General features: G+C 42.6%; 1 protein-coding gene across 1 annotated transcript; it reads right to left on the bottom strand.

The window, feature by feature from the left end:
• Positions 1-1,659: 1,659 nt before the first annotated feature.
• Positions 1,660-24,602, bottom strand: ptch2 (patched 2). The gene is given in 24 exon segments (XM_055152149.1): positions 1,660-3,117; positions 3,211-3,697; positions 3,781-4,174; positions 6,213-6,355; positions 6,622-6,759; positions 7,845-8,125; positions 8,276-8,456; positions 8,543-8,685; positions 9,126-9,210; positions 9,212-9,648; positions 9,725-10,103; positions 10,614-10,739; positions 10,811-10,903; positions 10,985-11,140; positions 11,259-11,390; positions 12,135-12,282; positions 12,975-13,096; positions 13,179-13,265; positions 13,458-13,566; positions 15,001-15,092; positions 15,172-15,241; positions 15,334-15,523; positions 22,871-23,063; positions 24,126-24,602. Coding segments are annotated over 24 exon segments (4,371 nt in total). The 5' UTR covers positions 24,276-24,602; the 3' UTR covers positions 1,660-3,082.
• Between the last annotated feature and the right edge of the window lie 403 nt (positions 24,603-25,005).

The following is a 25,005-nucleotide window of genomic DNA, read 5'->3' as shown; positions in this document are numbered from 1 at the left end:
TCAGTTCATCGAAATGTTGGTGTTTCAGGTGACATAATCTTACCTCCTACCTCCTACCTCCTATCACAAGCTCATTTAGAGTGAGTAGTGGTGTTTATAGCCAAAAAGGGCAAAGCATGTAGAAGATAGGATCACTATTTTTGCCATTCCCATAACCTTACCAAACAGACCTTGTCAAACCATATCTGTTTGTACATGTTCTGCTTCTTATCTAATATTGTCTGTGTATTGTATTTGTAATTCTTGTAGGTTGTTAAGTGTTTGGACAAAGATATCCAAAGTTTTGATCCACAAATGTAGAACCTTATTATTATTATTTGCTAGGGATTTGCCCCACAAACTTCCCATATTAATCTTACAGCTTAAAATAATTTAAACTAACAACAATAACATCTTTGGGGTTGGGGTTGGCATCACTTTTTGTTTCATGTGGATAGGTCCAGTAATTACACAGACCATTAACTAGTTTAAAACATAAACATTTTGACAGTTAAAAAGACATTTCCATCCACCCACATATCAGCACAATCAGTCACTTGGAAATCGAAATTACATTGTGAATATAAATTTTAGGGCTCATATTCAGATGTTTTCTGATCTCTGGTCTAAAACGTACCTGGAATTGTGTTTTGTTTCCTTCTCACATGTATAATACACAAACCGTCCATATTTAGGCTGAGTTCTTCTCTCAAATGGCAAGTACTTGTAGTGCTTACACCTTGTGATGTCATGTGGTGATACAGGAAATGCTCCTTTGTGTTTTAAACTCCATACACGTTCACTAGAATCATTTGGATAATAGAAGCCCTGGAATCGCCCATCTCTATTGAACTAAAGGTAAAAGCTGCTGCTTTATGACATCACAAGATGGAACAGAGCATTTTTAGCTGTGGAGACACATAGTAGACATCTTAATAATTCAGGATTACTCAAACGTGTGAAACAAAACACAACTCCAGGCATGTTTTTGATGAAGTAACAGCATTATAACATAGATTAAAGCTTACAAGAATCACTTTTGCGTAATATAGGACCTGAAGTAGCTGTGTTGCAAATGCAAATGTATTGATCTCACTATTGTATTATCCTGTCTGTATATCTGTCCAAATTTGGGTTTAGTGGTTAGACTTGAGGTATCAGATTCAGACAGGGCCACTCCACAGAGCCCAACAAATGAGGGGCTGTGGTGAGAAGGCGAGGAATTTACAGCATCCACCTTTCATCTACACAGGTGGGCCGACCGCGATACATGCTCTTCACTCTGTGCCCAAGCCTTTAAGAATGTGCCGCGGAGGAGCATTGTGGGGCAGTTTGTAACCAGCACCAACAACTATCCAGGAAGCCAGTCATCCCAGCAGACCTCCAGGTGGGTTCTTAATCTCTTGAGTTTTATATTTTACATTTGAGACAACTTCACAAATGGACAAATGTATGAGCTTTAGATAATAGTATTTCTATAGAGCAATTGTACTAATAGAAGAAACATCTTTTTTGTTTCTAGGAATGTGTTATAGCAGTATGTTTTACTGAAAATTACCTTATCAATATTTTGCGTAAAAAGTCAAACACATGTGCAACAATGAACTTGCAGAGACCACAGAATCACTTTTGTCATTAAATTTATTTTGTTAGTTTAATTTCTATAGTAGGTGAGGAACAGTCACACAAACTTAAGCATAGTTTTCAGAAGTCACAGTGTTTCAGACATGGACAAGGACATTTTTAATTACAAAGAAGATGGAAGAATCTCAAAAGACTCCTCTTCTCTTCCTAAAAAAAACATCTGCTCTAAAGTGTTGCTGATCTCCCCTCACCATTGCCCCCATCTCACAATGCAAACAAAACAGCATAACTCTGCAACAAATAGATATATTTATATATAATATATATTTACTCTTTAAAAATAGAACTTCAGTCTAGATACTAGCATCTGTACAAACTACAAAAATAAAATTTTAATATAAATAATTTATATGGCATGACATTAACATTTTGAAATAAACTACAAACCAATGCAGAAGCTCTCCCTCCCCCAACAAGTTCTATAATAGCTGTCTATGGTTAGGTAATGTGAGTGACACTCGCTGTTTAATTTTCACAACTGCACAGTAGCTAATTTACATTTTACACAAAAGCTGCCACTGATATGACATGAGTTTTCCCTGCATTTTTAACCTGGCAGTGATAAGACCAATACTGATCAATGTAATGCAATGCAGGCTTATGGACTGAAAACAGAAACAAAACAGAACACACAGCTGTATTATGCTACAACTCCCTTTGCATTGGATTAAGAAATTCCCTTTTGAAAAATAAACAATGGAATACACAACTGTTACGCAAAAAGTGACAGACGTGAACTCCGCTTATGTGTTGAGCTTACAAAAACTGCAGAAAAATACCTCCACAGCTCGTTCAAGTAGTTTCAAACAGCAGAGGACACAACACAAGAAGATGGACATAGTATTTACAATAGTGTGATCTAACTCATCTATGGTGTAGTAGACAATACAAACAAAATAATGAACTATGAGAAACACAATGATTGGCAAAACTGTGACAAACAACAAAAACACAAAAATATGGACTACAGAGTTGATGGGGGAGGAGATACTGCATTTTTAAGGCAAATCACTTAAAATTATTTTAAAGTGTAGCAGCAAAAAGAAAAATACAAATAGAGATAAAACACTGACCATGTATGTTCAATAGTCTAATATCTTAATAAGATTTTCTGTGAACACTTTTTACATATAACACATCTTATTCTGTACAATGTAGGGCCAAAAACACAAGTGTCCCACAAACAAATAATCTTTTACATCTTACACAAGAGTATACCCATGTTATACAGTACTCTTTTAAATAGCTTCCCTCTTTTTAGTATAAAATATATACTCATAAAATTATATAATTATTAAAACAAGGCCTCAGAATCAGTCCTTGAAATAGATCCTCTCCTTGCTTAGTGAAGACTATGTACAGTTGTCAAGGTGCAGAGCCAGAGAGGCGACATGGTGCTCAGTGAAGCAGCAACAAGTTTCAAACTCAATTAGACAAGGAGACACAAGAGGGGAGGAGTCTAGCAATCTTTGGATGCTTGGATCCTCAAGCCACCTAAAAACAGAGGATTAAAAGATTGGTTAGAAGCTGGTATAGTAATAGGAACAACGGCAAGTAAACTGATGATTTTAAAAATAGGTTTCTCACCATGTGTCTTGCCTTGCTGATGCTCCGTTTTGTTGTGTGTTGCTTCTAAGTCTTGGAGCTCCAGAGAGTCTCTCTTACATGAAGAAATGTTTGTTTTGTCACTGTAAGTCCTTTTAGCAGCGTCGAAACAGTCCGACTCACTATCTGTGTCAAAACCTTCATGCATGTAGCCCTGATAAGTTGCTCCCGGTAAAGTCGGGTGCACGGCCACAGTGACAGAAGCAGTAGCTGTCACCATGGTAACAGGTCCCTGTGTGCCCTGTGTCGTTGGCAGGGTGGGGCCGGGCCCTTTAGTCCTGTTGGGCAGTGGCCCTCTGTTGCTCTGAAGCCTAGGGCCGCTTTGACTAGTCCTCCCAGTGAAGAACGCCCTGTTGCCAGGCAAAGGCTGACCGGTCAGTTTATCTCCGTCCCAGCACGTAACCTGGGACCCATGGGTTTGTGAAGGCTCCACTCTTCCTGTGGTGTTCTCTTTGAAAGGCTTCACCACCTGTCAAAAACAGCAGTAGGTTAAATTTATTTTTTCCCATTACTTATTAAGTGTGCTTTTAAGTGAGTAGTTCTCCAACATACCGTGAGCTTGGGAAAGCTGGGGTTTGTGCTTGCTTCCAGCAGGATGTGTGATGTAGGTGGCATATTAGCATGAGGTGCAATGTATGCACTCCGGTCACAGTATTTATAATCGTCTTCAATACCAGAGGTGGTAGTGACCTCAGAGTAGTACTCTGAATCTGAAGACTCAGAGAAGGCTGGTGGATGGGACGTCCTGGGGTTGTGGTGGCCGGTGTAGTAGCCATGGTGGGTCATTGGAGGAGGCATGGAAGGCTCAGGTGAAGGCAGCCGGCTGGAGTTATCCACAGGAGTGACCTCCGCTGGAGGCCCCATCAGAGACAGGAGCACAGGCAGCAGGACCAAACCATTCAACATGCCTAGAACTGTAAGGATGGCCAGCACAGCAAAGAAGTACCTAAAAGAACCAAAAAGGAGCAGGTTAAGGTTGTGTTAGCACCACTATGATAACACCAATGCAAAAGTGTTAACACACTGTAGCTTATAATGTTGAAGAAAGCTAAATAACCTAAAGCTAAAAACACACATATAATTGGTACATGACGAAGGGAAGTAGCTGAGTGGAAGAAGCCAGGGAAAACCCAGTGTTTGTGTATCAAAGGCAGGGGGTGGGGGGCAAATCTGATTCCCAACTAAAGTCCAACTAAAACATGCTTTGATGGCTTTGCTGCAGCTACACAACCTTCTGGTGCTCTGTTTTGGACTGTGTGTGCGTGCATCTCAGTGGAGCTCTGAGGAGGCCACGGGTGGAGGCAGAGCCACAAGAAAGAGCTCCCCAAGAAAATTAGAGGACTCCACTTAAGCACTAACAGAAAGCAGAGCGGGAGAGAGACATTGCGATGCTAACCACCAGCCAGACTTAAAGAGGTAAAGAAAAAATTATAAAAATGAAGGAAAGCCTAAATGGACAGGAGTAATAGTTGTAAAAGTGTTCTGGAATGGCGCTTCTGTCCACTAACACAACACTTGCCACTACTTAACATGACAAAGCTCAATGTTCGGGAAAAACACTCTTTATAGTCACTACTGGGTGTGATTTCTTGCCTTCACCACCATCCTTGCTCTAACCACAACTGTCTTTCAGCCCCACACAGACATTCAAATTGTGTGCCTAATCTATTGAAGCTGCCTCAGAGCACAAAACTCAACAAAAGTCAGGTTTATCATTGGCTTTCAGCAAAAACACACATGCAAATAGTGTGTCCCAGAGACAGGGGGACCTCCAACAGCGTCTCACTGTTAGGAATTCTGTTGTTTATATAAACTGTAATCTTTTCCATTCGTGGTGAGGGTCTGGGGAGGCATGCCTGTATGCGTGTGAGAAAGCCAGTGTTTACATGTCTCCACATATGTGCGTATTTGTCCGCACATTTGTGTCCCTCATGCTGGAAGTGTGTATGAGTGAGGAAAGAAAGATCGGACTTGGAGTGAGCCTTGCTGTTTATTCAGTGCATTACAAGGCCAGGAGATGTTTACAACAGTATATTTATGCTGCTCCCCTGCTCTCCAGCTCTGGCTTGCCCCTTTCACCTGATCACTGCTTCAGTGATGGCTAAATAGGACCTCCTACATAGAAGAACCTGTGTTTTCTTCACACTCCACACAAAAAAGTGTCCAACTTCAACTCTTATCTATTGTATCATAATATTAATACATATAATAACACAATATAAGGCCAACCAGATGGTATTTATCTGCCTTTGCTTCTGTTTCTCTATGGAAAACTGCACTGTTTGAGTCATGGAGGCCTGCTGCAGTGAGTGAGCTCAAGGTTGTGGTTTGGGTTTTTGGGCCGCGACCACATTCATCTGAAAAACATCAAGCTATTCCCCTTTTTCCACTCTGACCATGAAACATTGGTAGAACGCACACATACATTCATTCTGTTCACACATTCGGCCTGGGGAGGCATGGCTGTTGGTGGGCTCATCCTCGAGGCTGACCAGTTCAAATTTAGTCAAATTTTTTCTACCCAACATGAAGAAAGCCAAAATGAATGATAGGAATTTTTACAGATTCCCCCATGTGTAGAAGTAGACGGGGTGAATAAGAGTGAGAGACACCACCCAGTGGGTAGCAGAACACTTCCATGTTTACGAGCAGCTGCTACACACCCTTGATGTTTTCCCCATTTGTTGTGCTCCGAGGTTAAGGAGACAGCGGATGCATGTGTGCGAAGATTGACAGAGCCAGGTGCATGTTTGTCACTGTGTGTGTGTGCATAAATAGGGGTATAGCATTACCACCTGCATGCCCCTCTGACCCCCCGCAAAGCTTCCTAAGTGAGACAAGACAACTGGCTCCGCACACCAACAAGCAGCAGCAATGGCGCTAAACCAAAACAAAGTTTTGTCAGCTGTGAGCTGACATGAAGATCATTGTGTTTTCCACATGGGCATGTAGTACTTGTATTGATAATCTATACAGCATCTTACCTCATAATGAAGTCAAACTCGGATCCCGCCAGCATCAGAACACCCAGCAGAGTGGAGATGGCTCCGTCGACCACCGGGGCGAACATGTGTTCCAAAGCCACAGCTGAGCGCTTGTTCCTGTTGCCAATCGCCGTCAGGAAGCCCTGTGGTGGAGGTAGTGCAGGGAATGAGCTGGAGACCTTGCTGATCACACAAAACTTGCACTTGTGGGCTATAACTGGCACCCTTTTGGAATTTTGGGTTTTGTAGCTCTTTGCACATAAAATCCTTCCAGTGTGATGTCCTAAACCTCCCAGTAATTCTTTAAGCACTCAAATTTCCAAAATAATTTATATTTTGGGAAATATTCCCAATGTCATTAAAGGAAAGAAAAACTCAATTATATTGAAAATATATATTTGAGACCTACCAGTGCGATGTGAACAGTGAACTCCACTCCAATGCCAACTGAAGCAATAAGGATAACTACAGGGATGGCGCTCAGCTTGATTCCGATCAATCCCATAATTCCAAACAACTCCACAGTCATCATGGCCAGAATAAACACCTGACAAAGAGAAATGGAAAGACAAGTTTATAAATCAAGAATTTATAGTAAGAATCTGACAAAGAATGGGGCTTATGGGGTTTGAAACTACATGAATGTATGTAATGTGGCAGCCATTTTTCCTGTTCACCCCACACAGTCTTTGACCCAGTGCAGAGGATCCTGACCACACGGCTTCGGATTACAAACCCTAGGGCTAATACCACGGTCTTCTCCTCTCTCTCACTCTTTTTTCTTTTCTATAAGTAAGTGACAAGCACCCTATAACAACCTTAAAAGAACTGAAATACAACCTGAAATACAACCTTTTTTCAACAAAATTCACAAAGTTAAACACCTCCAATGTACAATGTAAAAGTAAGCCACAACACAAACAACAACCAGTCTGCTAATTTGAGCTTTTGATCACAGCAGGGACTCTCTCACCACGGTGCAATTGCATTCAATTAAAAGTTGGTTTAAAGCTAATTCATATACACGAATCATGAAGCTGTATTTCTGGTGCAGCAGAGATACGCAAGTTACAAAGTCTCGACTGCTTTTGATCACATTTTGTCTAAAAAGATTTCTTCTAGCAGCTTAAATCAAACACATTCCAGTTGGAAGTGGCTCTGTTGTCGTGCTACACTTATATTGGTGTATGTGGGGGCCCCGAGGTAGCTAGCAGCGGTCCCACCAGCTTGTGTGTGAATGAATGCATTTTAGACTATCCCTCACACACATGCATATATCCCTGATGGATGGGTTGAGTAGGCCAAGGTCGCAACTGGGCAGATCTGCTCTGTCCTCTTCCATGTGACAAAAGCTGCGGAGGGAGCTGGAGGTAGAGGCTTCAGGAGAGCAAAGCCTTTCCTTCGCTCCTTTGCATTTCTCTTTCTATGGGCGACCCAGCCTGAATTAGAATGACAAAGGTCCTTGTATTTGTGTGTGCGAGCGGACTGGCCCTCCACAGAGAAAAAGGGGGCCCCCAAGACAGAATTATTGAGCTGTGCTGAGAGGGGAAAGTGAGACGAAGGCTGCAAGGTACTAATGATATTGTTGATGAAATGAGTGGATAGAAGTGAAGTGAAGAAAAGTGGACTTACAATGATGCCAGCGGTCCAAGGGTTGAGCAGGAGAATGGCGCAGACCAGGAAAGTGCAAGCCAGGACAACGCTGATTGACAGAAGGAACCAGTGTCTAAGTCCAATGTACTGCTCCCAGAACAGGAAAGGGTAGCCGTTTGGGTAGTTGAACACACCCTTGCGACTGAACTCGTCACAAATAGCCCGCACACTTTCGATGGCCTCAACAAAATCACTAGCCTGTCTGAGTCCGTTCAGGTAAAATGGGAATTGGGCAAACTCCAGAGGCTCTGCTGCTGGAACTGCAAAACGAAGGAAAAAAAACAAGGTGGTTCATACTTTAAATGCCAGAAAATTTGCCTTAACAGTGCTTGGCAAACCAACATTAGACATGCGTTTTCAGTTAAGGCAGCTTAAGGCCAAAGTAATTTGTTTTCAGATGAGATACTTACTGCGCAGATTCTCCCCTGTGGTGTCGTACTTGTCATGTATCCACTCTCTGGGATGGGGGTAAAAGTTGGCCTGGGAAGCAGCGTAGCCCAAAGGATCATTGCTGACCCAAACAGTAAGATAAATGTAAAAGACCTCAGGTGGGATTAGACCTTCAGAATCCACCAGTCGACGAGTTTTTAACTACAAAAGAAAAAAAAAATGTTACAAGCTGGTCAAGAAAAAAAAAACAATAACTACAAATAGATAAACCTTTGGTAGAAGCATACCTGGCTGTAGTTAAATGGATCTTTCTTGGACCCTGTTTGGATAAGAAGCTTGTAGGCCAGAGCTCCATCCTCTGTGCCGTTGCGATAGCTGTCGGCTGTAATCCTGCCTGACTGCCAGTCGGCATCAAATGCAACCTGAAGCCCTGTGAGGTAAAACAGTTGTAAGACTGTGCCATTCATAAAAAAATACAATATTTTGACAAGAACATGTAAAGCAAAGATGAAATAGTTGTTGTTTGAGATTAAGTTGTTTCATCTCATTTTGTACTCAGCTGGTTGTGATTGACCTGTTCGCTATTACTTCCTTCTGACTGGGCCTCTGACAACTTCTAGCCTGGGGAACTTTCACAAAGATAACCTGTGACCCCCTCAGCTGGTCTACGGCACCACCCCAAAGCCCAGGTGAACAGTACCACTGAACTTTCACTCACCCTTCACAAATTTTCACCTTTGCACACTTATGCACTTATGTCCTTTGCAAAAACCTGAAAACCTAATCCTTACATCATTATTGAAAGACTCTAGGGGAAATCAACATATTTCTTGACCTAGACATTAACAAAAAACCTAAATTGATTCTTACCTCTTAGCCAGTCTTGGAAGTAATGCAGCCACATTCGGGGTAGCTTGTTGTTGCTGTCCCGAACCACGTATTTTACTGAATTGAAAGGCATTGTGAAGCTGAATAAGGAGTCTCTGTGAGCGGGCATAATCAAATTTGTCCTTTGTCACCATGTACATATTATAAAAAGAGAAGTACTTGAACTGCGCATCTATAAAGTCATACTCCTTAGTGTCTCTTGGCACAATATCTGTGAGGTATAGTCCATCATGCACCATGGTGGTCCCATAAAGGCTTAGTCCGAGTAGTCCGAGGAATAAGACCACCACAATAGCTTTGCTTTTGGGCTTCAACAACAGAGGGGCATATTTGTCCCGGGCAAAGCTTGACAGGTTCCAGTCCAAGAAGGGCAAAGGCACACACTTTTTCCCTGATTTGGAGTCCTCCACTTGTGCGAGAAGATCCCGCGTGGAACTGGATGTGGGGGTAAAGAGCTGAGATCCAAAGGGGTCGGTGACAGTACTAGTGGGTGTTGGTGTTGTAGCTAAAAAACAAAACAAGATGATTAAAATCTGAAATAAAGTTGGTGGATTCCAGTAACAAAAACAAGCTTTCCTTACCTTGTGTTTGAGAATTGTTGCAGACGATAATAGATGGGCTGGTGGATATCTGCGATGTTGGTGGGAGAATGGTGACGATGTGCTGTCCTGCTGCATCACACTGAGTAAAAGCTTGCACAGTGGTAGTGATGTGAGTGCTTGTGGTGATGGTGGACCCTGTCGTATACTGGTGAGTTGTGGAGCCTGTAGAGGCATGAGACTGCTCCCCTGCATCTGACAGTTCGTGGGGGGAGAGGTGGATGACACGATCGGAGCAAGGACTGTACAGGCAGCACAGAACGTCCAGCCGCTTGTCCTCTCTGCGGTGGAGGTCCAAGCTGAGGATAGCGGGGAAGATGAGCAGCACCATGGCAAAGTTGAACACAACCACAACAGCTGCCTGTGGGAGACATATTGAAAATGTAAATAAATGCATGAAGAGAAAATAGTATGCCAAGAATATACATGAAAGAGGACTCTATACTACACAGTATTTTTGTTGCAAGTCAGTGCAAAACCATCATCCAAAACTCGCTTCAAACTCAGCCCAGTCTCTAAAGCTGACAATCTAACTAGCTTGTGGTTTCCACTCTGTGTATGTCTAGGGCATGCTTGTGTGTTAGCCAGACCACCCACAGATCAGAGCAAACCGCTTTGACGACCAATGATATACTATGCACTCTTCTACCCTGTTTTTGTCTATTTTTTTAGCCTGTCTCTTCTTTAGATTATTCCACAATAAAATACACGCACACAAATAACCCTGTAGGTGCAGTGGCAATAAAAGTGGGAACAAAGAGTCCGAATAAATGTCACTTCCCTTAAGTTATCCTATTCATTTTCACAGCAGCCCCAGGCCCCTTAGTGGGCGATTGTGCTGATGTCTTTGAAGATTATGTGCAAAACATACCTGCAATGAAAACGCTCGTAGGGCAGGGATGGGCACAAGGGCGGCCATAAAAAATGCAATCATGTTGTTGATGGAAGTCAGAGCCACGCTGGTGCCAGTGCGACGCAAACAGTCTCCTGTCTTCTCCTAGAAAGTAAATACATGATTAGAGAAGAACACAAAACACAGTATACATTAAAAAACTCTTAAAGGGCTACCTTAAAGGGGATGTTAGAGCTTGTTTCTGTAAAGGAGTGGGCCAACAAAAACATGTCATCTACACCGATGCCTAGAGCCAGGAATGGAAGCACCTGTGGCAAAAAGGATTTATTAAAACATAATTTAGGTTTAAAGCTTATGTGTTCTTTGTCAGATATAGTTTTTAGATCTACCTGTGTGGTTGCAGCATTGAAGGACAAGCCTAGTAAAGAGCATAGACCCAATCCAGCAGCCACAGACAAAGCTACCAAAAGTACGCCAGCTAGTCCCACAGCACCCTGGGACTTAGCGCAGTCCCAGCGCAGCATAGTCACACAGGCATAGGCCAACTACAAGGAAAGCATATATGTAATTAGAATAATAACACAATACAAATTATATAAATAAGCATAAATGAGAAGTAAAGTAAAAGTATCATCTATATTTTCAAAATAATAGTTTGCCTACCATTAAAAGGTATCCACCAGCAACCCTGATGACGCTGACATCAGAGAAGGATTTCATAATATCGTTAAGGGTGGTAGTAGAGAATGCATGAAGGGACTGGCTGGAGTTAGATGGGATACTCTCATGGACCACCTAGTAAATCAACATAAATAACATTAGCAAAAATATACGAAAACAAAGTCACTACAGTGTATTGGGTTGCTAATGATTCCTTAGTGAGAGACCCATATTTTAACAGCTCCTTTGAAATGTGCGTGTGCTCGCTAGCATGTGTGAGAGTATGACAACTGAGGAGTAATGAGCACAGATGCCAGAGGTTGTGAGGTCAAAGGTGAAAATGGATCAGATGGCTTTGGAGGGGGCTTCTCTCTCCCCTCTGCTCCATGCCACAAATTGACCAACAGTCCTCAAAAGCTTTTCTACCTGTGAGCGGTTAGTCATCACCGCCAATCTCCGGCACACATCTGTAGCTGCTCTTTTAATGTGTCTAGAGTGAAAAAGGGGGCCCGGTGTCTTTGTCAATTTGAAGTTGTGTAACCCCCACTTCCACTAGTCCACATGTTGATGATCGGCCTCCCCTCCTTACTAGCACTGTGGTGGGTGTCAGTTATCAGGGCAACAGCTTGTTCCTATAACTAGGTCTCTGACAGAGAGAGATGACTGGCCTACCACACACATACGTATAAATAGTATATACCTAGTGCCCTGGAGTGCCCCGCGATTGGCTTTACAAGGCAGCTGAGGACTGATGGAATTCAGCTTTTAAATGTGTGTCCAAAAACAAAACGAGACAAGGAACCAGAAGTTTCACTCGCTTTTTAATCCCACCCTTGGCAAAACATGTTCCATTAGGTCCTTTAAATTGTATGTACTCACTTCAACAAATTTCCTTTGCCAGGACTCCAGGATGGCAGTGGCTTTTTCTTCATTCCAGTTGATGTCATGGATCTCATAGTCATCCTTGAAGTGCTCATAAAGTTGCTTCGGACTCATCAATAGGAACATGGTCTGGAGAGCCTCCGCACTGCAAAGAGATGGTTTGAAAATTTATAAATCTAAGCCCAACCTCCAAAACTTGCAAGACTATTGTTCTAGTGAATGACTATATGCTTGCTTGTCTATGTTTTCACATATTGGCTTACATAATATAAGCAAAATGTCTGTACTTATTTACGTATAGATATAAATTGTGTGTGTCTATTGTTGGATTATAATTTAAAATTGTGGGAAAAAAAAATTGAATTGAATTGAGTTGATTAGAGGCTAAAGGTGCTGTCTCCTCCACTATTTGTCTGGCTACCGCTGTATGTGTTTATAGCAGGTGTTATCTCGACTGTCAGTCTAGACCGTGATCCCAGATGTCTCGGATTTTCTTGGCATGGCCACGCTGAGCTCAAATTTGTAGGAAACTGTCATAAATCATATCTTAAACTAAATGTGTGGCTCTCTGTAGCAACAAGCAGAAATCCGCCTTTATTCTACAACCTCTGTACTGGTCACGATTCAGGAACCTGGCCAGCCCTGTCACTCCATTTGTTTTAGTGATGTTTTATGTCCTAAGTAAATACATTTAATTAAACTCTAGAGAAAAATCTAGTAATAAATCCTTCTGTAAATATTTTTTGAATTATATTTTTTTATTTTCACTGCAGTCTTACTTTTATTATTGAGACATATAATTCAATAATCAGCCAAAACGAAGACTTGCACACACACCTTAGCAAAGTGTCCTGGCTGTTCTTGACCCGCCCCCCCAGGATCAGCTCCTCCTGCCAGTGCATGAACTTCCTGCTGAAACCATGGCAACCACCCTGGAGACGCCCAGCAATGTCAGGGCTCTGAAAAGACGGGAGGCGGAAAAAAAGTCAGCCATTTCTGCCTGAAAACACCATATTCAACACAGCTTCATTTTGAATGTACCTCTCTTAGCTCCTTATTGGGTGTGCTCAAAGGGCAGTCCGGGTCTGAGGGGTCTAGACAAGGCCTGTTCATGTATGCATGGCCCACCTGTTAAGTAATGAGTATTGTAATTAAGTAATAAAAAAAATTAAAAAAGTAAAAAACATGTAAAAATAAGTAATTACTTGAGTATAATAAATATTTAGAATAGAATAGAATAGAAAGCCTTTATTGTCATTATACAACAGTATAATGAAATTCAGACAATGTAGTGGAAAAACAAGTGACAAAGAGTCCTACCTGTGCTTTATCTAACATCTCCTTGAAACCCTCCAATGGTGTGAACAGACTTAGCTCCTCCATGAGTTTGACTGGATCTAGATTCATCCACTGGATATCTGGCATTCCCCTGTAAAGAGGAGAGGCACTTTTGATGAGCATCAACCAAAGGCAAAAATACGCAACCAAAGTATATTCAATCACAACCAAAGAATGCGTTCAGTGATTTCAAGAGCATGGGGCGAGTGGTAGTTACAGGGTAAAAAAGCGTTTATTATCCTGTTTCACGCTGGCACAATGCACAGGGAAGAGGCACAGTTGCACCCACTCTTCAGTGTCTTACACTAAGTCATAACGATTACCTCTGCCTCTGCAACATCTTGATAAGAAGGGAATTGAGAACAGGGAGGGGGGTGTATCGAAAAGGTGACTACGAACATTAGAAAGACAATTAATGGATATTAAACAAAAACTACTGCAAAGGATCATGCTAAAAGTTGGGTAAAAAGAAGCCTAAAGTATGGTGACTCTCCCTCCTCTCCTATCCCCACACACCAGTGTCCTTTCTGCCTCCACTCCAAAGACACACTCTTTTATCAGCTAGTTTGTGCTTGAGTGAGCCAGGGCATTTTTTTTGTTTTTTCATAGATTGCCGTTCTTTGTTCCCTTACTCTTTTGCCTCAACTCTTCTGCTATCTTTCTACTTCCCATCTAAACCAGGGAAGTGGATTCACACTTGCAGACCCTATGATAAAAAGTATAATTAATAAATCAGAACAGATGTTGAAGACTAGTTGGAGGACGCGTGAATCATCAAAGGCCCCTCTACTCCCCTCTCTGCCGCCTGCTCTCACAGGCCAACTGGGAGACTGAAGGATGGGAAACATGGGTTTGTTTCTCAATGTGCTGGCTTGTCATGCAACATACCAATGTCACTTCTTGACACTAACATAAATAAATAGGTTGTTTGCAGAAAAACATCTGCTGTGATCTAAACAATTTAAATGAGCAAGTCAATTGAAATATCACTTCTCAGGCAGCAAAAAAATCTTTGAGTGACTCAATTTCTCAAAGAACTTTGTCCAACGAAAAGAAGGAGAAAAAAGAAGTCCGAAAACGCCCAGACTCCACTGTTAACCATCTTGTAGCTTCTCTCTGTCTTTCTCCAGGGACTTGAAGCTTGAATACTGCCCATTTTATTTGTTGGACAACTTGGGAGCTGGGAGCCTGGGGCATTACCATGAGAATGCTGAGTGTTAGCCGTGAGCGGACAAAGCTGCCCCCCCTCCTTGCTCTAGGGCCCCTGCACTGATGGACACTCACTCGTAAACTGAAAGAATGCTTACCATTGTCTGACCCAAAGGGCTCCCTTGCCACCACCGCCACCACCCCCTCTTCTCTACCAACCCACCACCCAGCCATCTCTCCCTCTGGGTCCCAAAGAACTCTATTACTGAGCCGGGCCCTGTCAGTCACTGCAGCCCCTGACACTACAACTGTATGTCTCCATCCTTGCCCGTAGCCAAGCAGCTTTCTGCTAATTGTGAACTAAAGCAGGACTTACGGCAAGTAGGCGGAGCCTCCCTGTAGTTTGGCTCCTTCCCAAAAACAGTCCAGTGGGGTGATTATCATACAGGGGAAGAGCTTGTCAATCATCTGAAAATTATAAAAGTGAATAAAGGTTTAATATTGCTCATATGTAACACCCCAATGTAAATCACTGATTTAAACTTACCCTTTCAATCATGACATTCTCAATAATAGGAACTCCTGATTTGTAGCATATTTTATTAAGGTCCCACGATCTAGAATAGAAAATGGCAATGTTAAGCATAGTACTGTAAGAATACTTATCCCATCATCATAATGATTGTTTTCTCATAAAAAGCACACTTACTTTCCAAATAGTGACACCTGGACTTTGCTGGCGGACAGGGCGGCTTCCATATGCACCAGCAAAGCCTCCTGGGTAAGGATATTGGTGCCCTCCTCTTTGGGGGTCTGTATGAGCATCTGTGAGGTGAACACTGACTCCTCCCCTTGCTTCTCCCTGGTGTATCGCAGCTCCTGACTCACCCGGCTGCCAGCTGCAACACAACAAACATCCATCGGATTAGGAGATACATTTAAATGGTTGTACTTTTTGTTCATATCCCCGCACACTTCCACTAGAACACACACATTCATATGGAGCTACGCCCTTGGCCCTCACCAGTGTTGGTTTTGAAGGCACTTCACACAGGCTCAAGTCTGGCCAAGAGAAATGAGTAATACAGATTCTCATTGGTTCTCGCTGCCAAACAGATGTGCCCTGTTAGTTAGGAACACCAGCCTTCTGATGCCCCAAACCCTCTTTAGCACTTCAGTCAGAAGCAGCGTTACTGTATCCCACAGAATGCTTGAACTAATATGCTCGTATAGAGATAGGCAGTGGTGTAAAGAAAGTTTGAGGGCTATGTTGTGCTGTGTGGTAGACTCCAGTCCCCTAATTACAGGAGGTTGCCCTGAAAAGAGTTTGCCAGCCGGGGGGATCTGTGCCTGTGCCAAGTGGACATAAAACATGCCGCGCTGGATCACAGAGGGCCCGTCTGCCCCCTCTTGCTCTACCACTACATGACAACCCTGTACAGAAAGGGAGGGGAACAAAAAGTAACTTTGAAAACTGCTTAGTTCTAACCCCGAGACAGTAGTTTGCCACAAAACATCCACCTTCTACTATGCTTAGCTGTCTTTCTAATAATTTCTTTCCCTCTTTCTGTGTCCGTGCATGCACCTCCCCCAGCCCAGAACAGGCTCCTATAATTGATGGGGAGAAAAGAAAAAACAAACTATTCAGCCTACGCTGCTTAAAGTGTGAGATCAGGTTAGAATGTGGGCGTCAGAGATGCAGTCCAATATTTCTAGGCTTCACTTTCAAGGCTTTAATTACCTACACAGGGTCTGCCTATATCAGGTCACCTCATTTGTTTGGACTTTTTTTTAGTCTGGCTAATAGCATCCCCCAAAAAGAAAATACCCTAAAAATAACACTTATTCTTTATAGAGCATTTCATAGAAGCTCACTACTTATATTGTAATATACAAATGCTAAAAGTTAGAACCACCACTGCATGGTAGATTGATGATGATTTGTTCAGTGACTACAGAAGGTACATCTGAAAAGAGACTAGAAATCTAATACAGAAACAACAGCCAAATGTGCATTAGTTGTTGGGATTTATTTGAAAGGCTGTTCACACTTATTCTCAAAGGGGAAATACAGTCAACTCACTTTGCTCACACTGTCAAACACACTAACAATGAACATGTTTTAAATCCGGACGTGCTCCCCAGGACTCCACTTGGTTTCCTGACTACACAGGTTTCTAATCAAAAAAGCCTACTACAAAATGGAAAGGCCTTCCACTTCAGACATCTGCTAAAACCTTTTTTGACATTTCGTATGTTAACCTCTGCAGTGTGGGGTTTTGATCCCAACAGGAATTGGGTGGCTCGGAGAGACTCTGGCTCTGTAATTACAGGCCTCCTGAAGTAAATTATAGCTATTTGTGTCTCGTTCCTCCCATCTGGACCACCCAGACTGCTCCCTCTCTCCTCTTTCTCGCCTTCCCCTTCAACCCTGGTCTGGCCCCAGCCACACAGCTCTGAGCTCCCTGCTTCTGCTCTCGCTTTGTGCGGACCGCTACTTCTTGCCTTATGAGTTTGGGTCTAAATTTCTTTTACTATCCAAGTTTGTCCTCCCTTTTCTCACTCGCTCTCACCCCCCCTAACCCCGATCTGAGTATTTGCACTCCACAGTCACAACCTTAAAGAGACAGTTCCCGGAAATTTTTTCCCACCACTGAGAAGAAAGAGCCTTTTAGTGTGGAAAACAGAATTTAACACCACTGTGGTTGGTGATTTTACTACATGAGTAATGTTGCAAAATATTAGACAAACAGTATTGAAATGAAAGATGCTTTTTGGGTGGTTCAGTGAACATGAGTACTACAGGAACTTGTATACGAAATATAACTTGTACCGTAAGGATGCCCACAAACAAGAGAAAATACTGAGAATGACAGGACATGGCATAATTTAACACCTGTTTGCACAGTGTTTTTGTGAGGTGTGGTTCAGTGGAATAACTAAGTGTGTGTCACAACAACAAGTACTGCTTTCACCTGTCCACTGCAGCTCAAGAACGTAGAATATCTTTTTTTTTTTAATGGTAAAAACATTAAATATTTTGCACTTGAATCAGATTCTTTGGCGCTTTTGTGGTTTTCTTCTGGGTTCAGGCCATACTAGGTCAGGACGGGCCACCTTCAAAGTTCAGTGTGGTAGATTAGCTGGATTAGGAGGCCACTGAAAGACCCCACGCTGGTATGGAGGAAGACCTGAAATGACGAAAGCTGCAAGTGACATCTATTCTGGTACATAGCATGACACTAGAAGAACAAGTGACAAGTGCTGGTACCTACTATGACACTAGAAGTACTGCAAACTGCACTTTTAAAATGATGCATCAACCTATGGTTTCTCTTAAGTGTCAACAATTGAGCTAAATGAACAAATGTTTGAAGTGCTGCTTCACAAAAGCAGTCAGAGGCTGCAGAGGGCATCTACACTGGCATTGTCTGGCTGAGAGTCAGACTATGAGCTGCACAGTCCTGCCCCGTGCCACTGCCGATCCCGGGCACAGCCTCAGCTGCCCCTAGCAGATGGGCGCTGCTCCATACAGCCCACAGCACTGAGCCACACTCAATGCACAGGCTTTTGTCATTCAACTCAATTTCTTTCAGAAGTTTCCCAACAAACAGTAGAATAAAATAAAAGGAGAGTTTCTTTTTCTTTTTTTTAACAAAAGCAAATGGACCAAAACTTTCCCAGCGTGTAAGACAATGGGCAAGCAGGCTGTGGGAGGGTGAGGCTGGAGGCACACAACAGAAGCTGGCACTTCTGTCTTACCTATAGAAATACATTGTACACATTGTGCACACTGTATCACGTGAGATTGGTCTACATATGTGTGATGTTTTTACTATCCAAACAAGTTTAAATAATGCATGCTTTTGTTCCATGCTTCTCTCATCAAAACATGTCCATTTGACTTTGCACTAAAAACAATGTACAAGTTGATAAACAAGATGAAAAATCAGTTTCACTTACATTCTATTCAGATGTGCCAGTGGTGCTAGCCACCACACATAAATTTCCACCAGGGTTGGCATTTAGGCACTTTCTATTTCCATATGTATAGGCTTGCCTCTGCTAATTATGCTAATCATGGGCAGTGTTGGCCACTGTGAAAAATAGTCACATTAGACACTCCACTGACCGCTAATACTGCTTAATGTGTGGTTGAAACATACATTCATCCCTGCCTGAAAGGCAAAATTTTTCCACGTTGCTGGTCGCATTCACATGAGAAATGAATTTATTGAGCCCAAGAACCATTTCTTTTTTCCCTCCCAAGTACCAAGAAAATGTTCAGTCTCTCTCTATCTCTCTGTCCCTTCACTTTTATACTTTGATGGTGTAAAGACAGTGGCAAATGGAGCAGACTCTGAGGTGACTGGTGCTGCTTTATTCAGTGCACAGAAAAGACAAGAGTTGGACTTGGCCAGGAGAAGAATGAGTGCCACACTATTATTGATGATTGAAGTTTTCTGTATCCCTCTCTCTTACACTGCAGCTTTTCAGTAGTTATCAGCTTCTGTAACAACAGTCTGACTTAAAGGGTCCTGACTACTGATGTCATCCCATCGTGTACAAAATTTAAAGTACACTGTTGTTGTGATGGCCACAATTGTATAATACTACAGTACTTCCTGTGCGTGTAGATGCCAGGGTGTTCTGGTTGTCATCTACACTGTACTTCGTTCTGCAGAGTATGTTTATTTGCTGGGGGTGGGCTGGCTCAGACTGTTGAAGGATGTGCATTGGGGGGCTGAGAAGGGATGTTTAGGAGCAGGACTTGGACTGAGCGATGGCGGAGAGGGGGTGAGATAAACATTTGGAGGTGACCCAGGCTGACTCTGGTCTTGTTTGTTCTCTCTACCAGTGAGGTCCTGGGCTCTGAGCATGGGGAGTTTATTTATCTAGCTGGGGCACCACTGTGCACTATTCACCTCCAATAATGCCTCATAGAGCTGCCTTTCTCTGTCTGAACTGGGCCGCTGTGTGCGCTCACATGAATTATAGCATTTACCTGCTGTGCCGCACCGAGGTTTGTTTAGAGTAACCACTCCAAACACACAAAGTGCACACATGTGCATATGCTTATAGGCGCAAACTCAGCCACATTTCTCCGTTCTAATCAAGGTGTTCCTCAACGCTCTTCCCATCTGCTAACAGTCCTGTCTGATTTCATTGCGAGCCGATGCAGATTGTAAACATTCACGCTATGTAACTGTGTATAGTCCTGAGCTCCCCCTTTACAATCCCCTTTTTACATGGGCTTTTTATGGCACATGTGGTGAGCCTGCTATCCACATAAGCCTGGTCTCCCTGCTCTCATATTTAGACAGCTTGAGTGTGTGTACACGTCTGTCATGCTTCACCTAAACTCTGCCAAGAAAGGATGAGTTTAGTTAATGTAGGAATAAACACCAGCACTTTCTCGTTGACGCCATCGCTCCATTTCATTCTGTTCTGTATTTTCTGTTAAAAAGCTCAAACTATTTAGACAATTACCCCACTGTGAATGTCATGCTTAGGTAGCTTCCTCTCTCCCTGTAAAAGTCAAAAGAATTCACTAACTGCTTCATCCTTTGGGGCATGAGAAAGTTGTTGTTTTTTACTTATAGCGAAAACAGCAGTTTAGTAAAGTGTCAGCTTGCAATAAACTTTCCAGTCTGTTCCTGTCCCAACCCCCAACGTCTCGCCTCATCCTCTTCTTCTTCCTGCACCTCTTTTTACGACCCTTCTTCTCAACTCTGGGACAATGCAGTCGGTCAAATATGTACACCAACATTTAGACTCTATAGGTAGCATAACACAAGTTTGAGTAGTTTAGCTCAATGCGATACCATACACACAAACAACAATATTCTCAAATAGGTATGAATGAACCATATCCCCCTTTTTTCTCTCTCTTATGAATTGCTTGACTTAAATAATTGGACAATAATGTAACAATTGTTAACTGCAACATAACTATTGTTTCATCAAGTACATGGGTTATTTAATGTAAGTTATTATCTCTTATGCACTGTTGAAAAAAAAATTAATTGGAAATAAACAGTAACTTAAGATGGAGCTTTGATGACGCCTGTCCCATATTCTTCAGTTACTATGCTACAAGTTGGAGGTAGATCCTAATCCTCATGTCAGACTAAACACAGAGATCTGCTCCTCACCTGTGCAGGTGAGCACAATGGCGGCAAATCATTTTACTTTTAAGCTTAAGACCCTGCTGTTGCACAATGCCTATTTAAAGGTGAGCCAACGAGACAGGCTTATGTCTGTATGTTTATTACAATCTATAATGCTTAACCCAAAAACTGTGGCGCAATGTTGTAATAATCTTCACAAGGTTTTGATCTTCTAGGGGAAGGAAACAATTAAAAAGTCTTTGGTGGCCCAACTTCACAACATAAGGAAACAGACAGGTATCACAGTATAAACACTGAGTCAGACAGACACGAGAACACACAGTCAGGAAATACAGACTGGTGGACAAATGGCTTGGACCAGGTGGCAAAGATGACAAGTGTGAATGGCTGGAGTTGAGCTAATATATGATAGGAAGCACATGCTGGGCTCTGACATAGCTTACATCTGGCTGGCTAAGGTTTCGCATGTTTATTCTACACAGTTTAGGTGTGAAGGTTTGTTTAGGTTAGATAGATTGGAGAATTGCGTGTATGCACAAAATCAGTCTTGAACAATGAAAGGTGTATCAAGATGTAAACAAAAGATACATCTAATAGCATTTGGACAACATTTAACTTTGATAATGATTAACTGGTTTAACTTGCAATAGTATATAGTGAACCACAAATCCTCTAGTTGAGAAGTTTATGTTTTTTTGCTTTTTTTATTGAGCTAGAAATTATGCTAGTGCTTCTAACTGAAATAGGTGTTGTGTATCTCAGTACTAATCATATGGACATAATTTCTTCACAATAGATTTTAAGAGCATTTGTCACACTTCGCTAACATCTTTGCGCAGTACTGTAGGTCATTCTCTGCTCTTGTTGCCTAGCTTATGTGCAATGGTGCATGCTATTCTGTGTGAGATAGAGGCTGAGGGGAGAACTAACCTCGCCTTGTTACCAAACCACTTTACTTTCCATTGAGGCCCTAGCAGCTTTGTCAATGGGCTATTGGTGAAAACAAGGCAGGCAGAAACTTTAGAAACACGGCCATGGCCTCTTAAAGGCACAGCATTCCTTTTTTTTTTTTGCAGGGTTCCCCCAACTGCCACCCCCATATCAGCAATGCTTTCTCAATTTTACTGCAAAGCAAGTATCAAAACTTGCACTTCTTTAAGACACAGAATGGTTTAAAGTAACAAATCGATAAAAAGTAAAATGTTATGATAAATGTTCTGCTTAATGCAAAGTTAACACTTTAACTGTCAAATGTTTTCTTTTCACAAGTTTTCAACTAAAAACCTACACATTGGATACCAAAGTTCAAAACTGAGGAGGTGCTTTTGAAGCGCTCTAAACAGGTGGGTAAACTTCTATTTTTTCTTGTGAGGTGGTAGTGGTGGAGCTGAGGAGTAAAAAAGGGTGGGGGGTTTGAAGGAGGTGGTGCCTACTTGCCTGCCTTGCCTCTTGTTGAATGGAATCCAAGAATAGTTAGGGACCACACAGAGAGTAAAGGGAGAGAGAGAACGAGAGAGGGAGAGAGAGAGGGGGGGAGGGGCCAGAGTCCTCAAAGATGGCTAACCATTCACACAGTCCATCTGCTGTGGGGATCAAGCCTGGGGGTTTAAATGGATTTTTGTGTGTGTGAAATAACAAATAAAAAAGCTGCCACCACATGATAAAAATGTTAACGTGACGGAGAAGTCAAAGATGTGTTTGCTCATTAAGAAACCAGTAGACATGAGCAGACAAGACTACGTTGTGAAAAAAGTAAAACACAATTTACTCTCAAAGACTCGCTGTTTTAAAAGAAACCACAGGCTCTATCTGGAATGTGCAATGTACATGAACTAAAAACAGTGCAAGGAAGCTCTATGCCAAACAACATCAAACAAGGTCCCATAAATCCTTCATCTTGCCTCTGCACTGTCAGTCACTGAACACCTAGTGCCCTCCCTTGGCACACATCTGACACTAACATGGCCACCCTGCAGGACTGTCACTCAAACTTTATTTATCACCAGCTAGGCCTATATATAATATATATAAGGACAGATCAGCATGTTGACATCACAACCAAAATAGCCAGGGCTAATAGAATGCCCCACAAGATAAGAACAAAATTTTGCTCACCTTCTACCCATAGCTGTTCGATGTCTGTTTCGATTGCTGCCACCCTGAGTCCTACAGAAAGTGCTCCGAATACTAAGAGTCCGATAAAGAGGACTTTCCCACAGTGCCTCTGGATGTGGCATCCCAGCGAGAAGAGAAGAGCCTGGAACCTGGCGCGGATCCACAGGGGAGCTTTCTGACCTACAGCTTTACCCTGTACCAGAGACAGAGAATAGTGTTAGCACCAAAACATTGTCATGCACTCCCATGCACAGAAGCTGTAATAATGCCAGTGATACTATATTCTATGACACCATTACAAACCACTTCTGCCTATAATACACAATGCAGTTTATTTTAACAAGTAGTGGGCTACTTGCAAAGTAGTGTAGAACTTGTGTAGAATTTGGTAGGCTATATTTTTGGTAAAACCAGACACTGTACCTGCCTTATAAATAATTTGCTTTTGGTGATATTTTTATATGAAACAAGTAAGGACAATATATAACTATAATACTATTTTATAATATAAGCATCACTGTTTTTACTATACAAAGTAGAGCAGGTCAAATAGGCTACTCAATTATTTTTTTTATAAATGAATTGTTGCCAATCCTACAACTATAGTATAGTATTGAACCTTCAGCAGGACTATATTTTAGTTCTGTCAGTGATGAGTAGCGTCAGAGCTTAGATCTGGAGTCCATCCCCAAACAGTGCTCCAAATGTCAGTGCAGCACAAGACATTGCACTGGTGTTGTGGTTTCTCTCGAGCAGCGCTGAAACACGTCCAAGCATCCGGGCGGTCCAAAGATGCTTTGTCAGATCAAACTCAATCAGTGAATTCCTTTTACAGGACCCACCACATTTCCAAACACTCAGCCCTGGGCCAGTGCGCTCTCTGCTGCTATGTACCCAGCCCCAAACACGCACGACCCGAGAGTCGCGATTATAAGAAAACTTCTTCTTTTATGAGCTAGTAGGACATCACCAGGCACTTGGCTGCTAAGTCCATAACTGATTTAGCCATCTAAACCGTCCACATTACTGTCCTTTCACTTTACGCAGAGAAAGTGCCTGCATTCCGTTGTAGTTTACTCCGGAGCTCCGGTGGTCTCAGACCCCAGACGGAGCTCCCACTTCAGTTTACCCTTCCCACATGTGCCTCGCCTCACACTTTAACAAACTTTAACAACATGAACAACTATTCACTGGTAATAGCTACTGAATGAAATACCTTTCAACAAAGTAAGCCTAACCATAAGCATCTTATCACCTTAGAGATCTGTTTAAGTGCGAACGCGGCGTGGCAGTAGCTGGGTCTGCGGAGGAGCTCCGTGCTCGTAGGCTGCTGCTGGGAGCGCGTATAACTCGGGGGTAAATCTCCAAACACGCTGGCCCCTGGGACCCCGTGATCCGAGGCCATAGTCCAAAGACTGGAGGGGTAATACTGTGGGTAAAGCAAAGCGACGTATAGGAACGCAGCGAGTTCACAAACAATAATCCGACATAGGAGGGGATCGCATCCAGCGACACCGGCGACAAGTTGGAAGAACGCTTTCTAGTCTTCCTTGGAGCCAAAGAAGTCTCGAAACTCCATCCCAACATTATGCGCCAAAATCCGTAACGATCCTCCAGTCTTCATTCGCCCTGGTAGTGTGAGAAACAACGCTCAGACAGGCTAGCAAACTCGTAGTAGAAGTTGTAGTAGTAGCGGTGTGCGTCTGAGCTGTCCGTGTCAAGTCTAACTCCGTTCTCGTAGCGGTAACATTTGGATCTGTTCGACTCTCGGCAAATCCTGAAAAGGGAGGTTTGATGGAAAAGTGCTCCGGCTCCCATTGGCCAAGGAAGAGGCAAATTACTTTGCAAACATCGCCTATTATTAGCTGCTAAGCAACAGCTCACCAAAGTGGAGAGAGAGGGGGGACCACCCAGGCTGCTGCTGCCTGGGCTGGAGGGGAGGGGCTGAAGGGGAGGGAGAGAGGAACTCTTTCAATAAACTCTGCTCAGTGTGCTCACACACACATGCGGCTCTCTGAGTAGTATTCCCTGTCGCCAGGCCCCCAAGCACCCCCAAGACGTCACACATTTAATATTATTCAAATATTATTTTATTCTATAGACTAGGCTATAATACATGCAATCAATATGTTTCA

Source organism: Boleophthalmus pectinirostris, unplaced genomic scaffold, assembly GCF_026225935.1.
Source record: "Boleophthalmus pectinirostris isolate CB_2022bp ecotype Guang Dong unplaced genomic scaffold, ASM2622593v1 HiC_scaffold_16, whole genome shotgun sequence".
Lineage (NCBI taxonomy): Eukaryota > Metazoa > Chordata > Actinopteri > Gobiiformes > Gobiidae > Boleophthalmus > Boleophthalmus pectinirostris.
The sequence above is the reverse complement of the archived record's forward strand: the minus strand, read 5'-3'. Positions and strand labels throughout refer to the sequence as shown.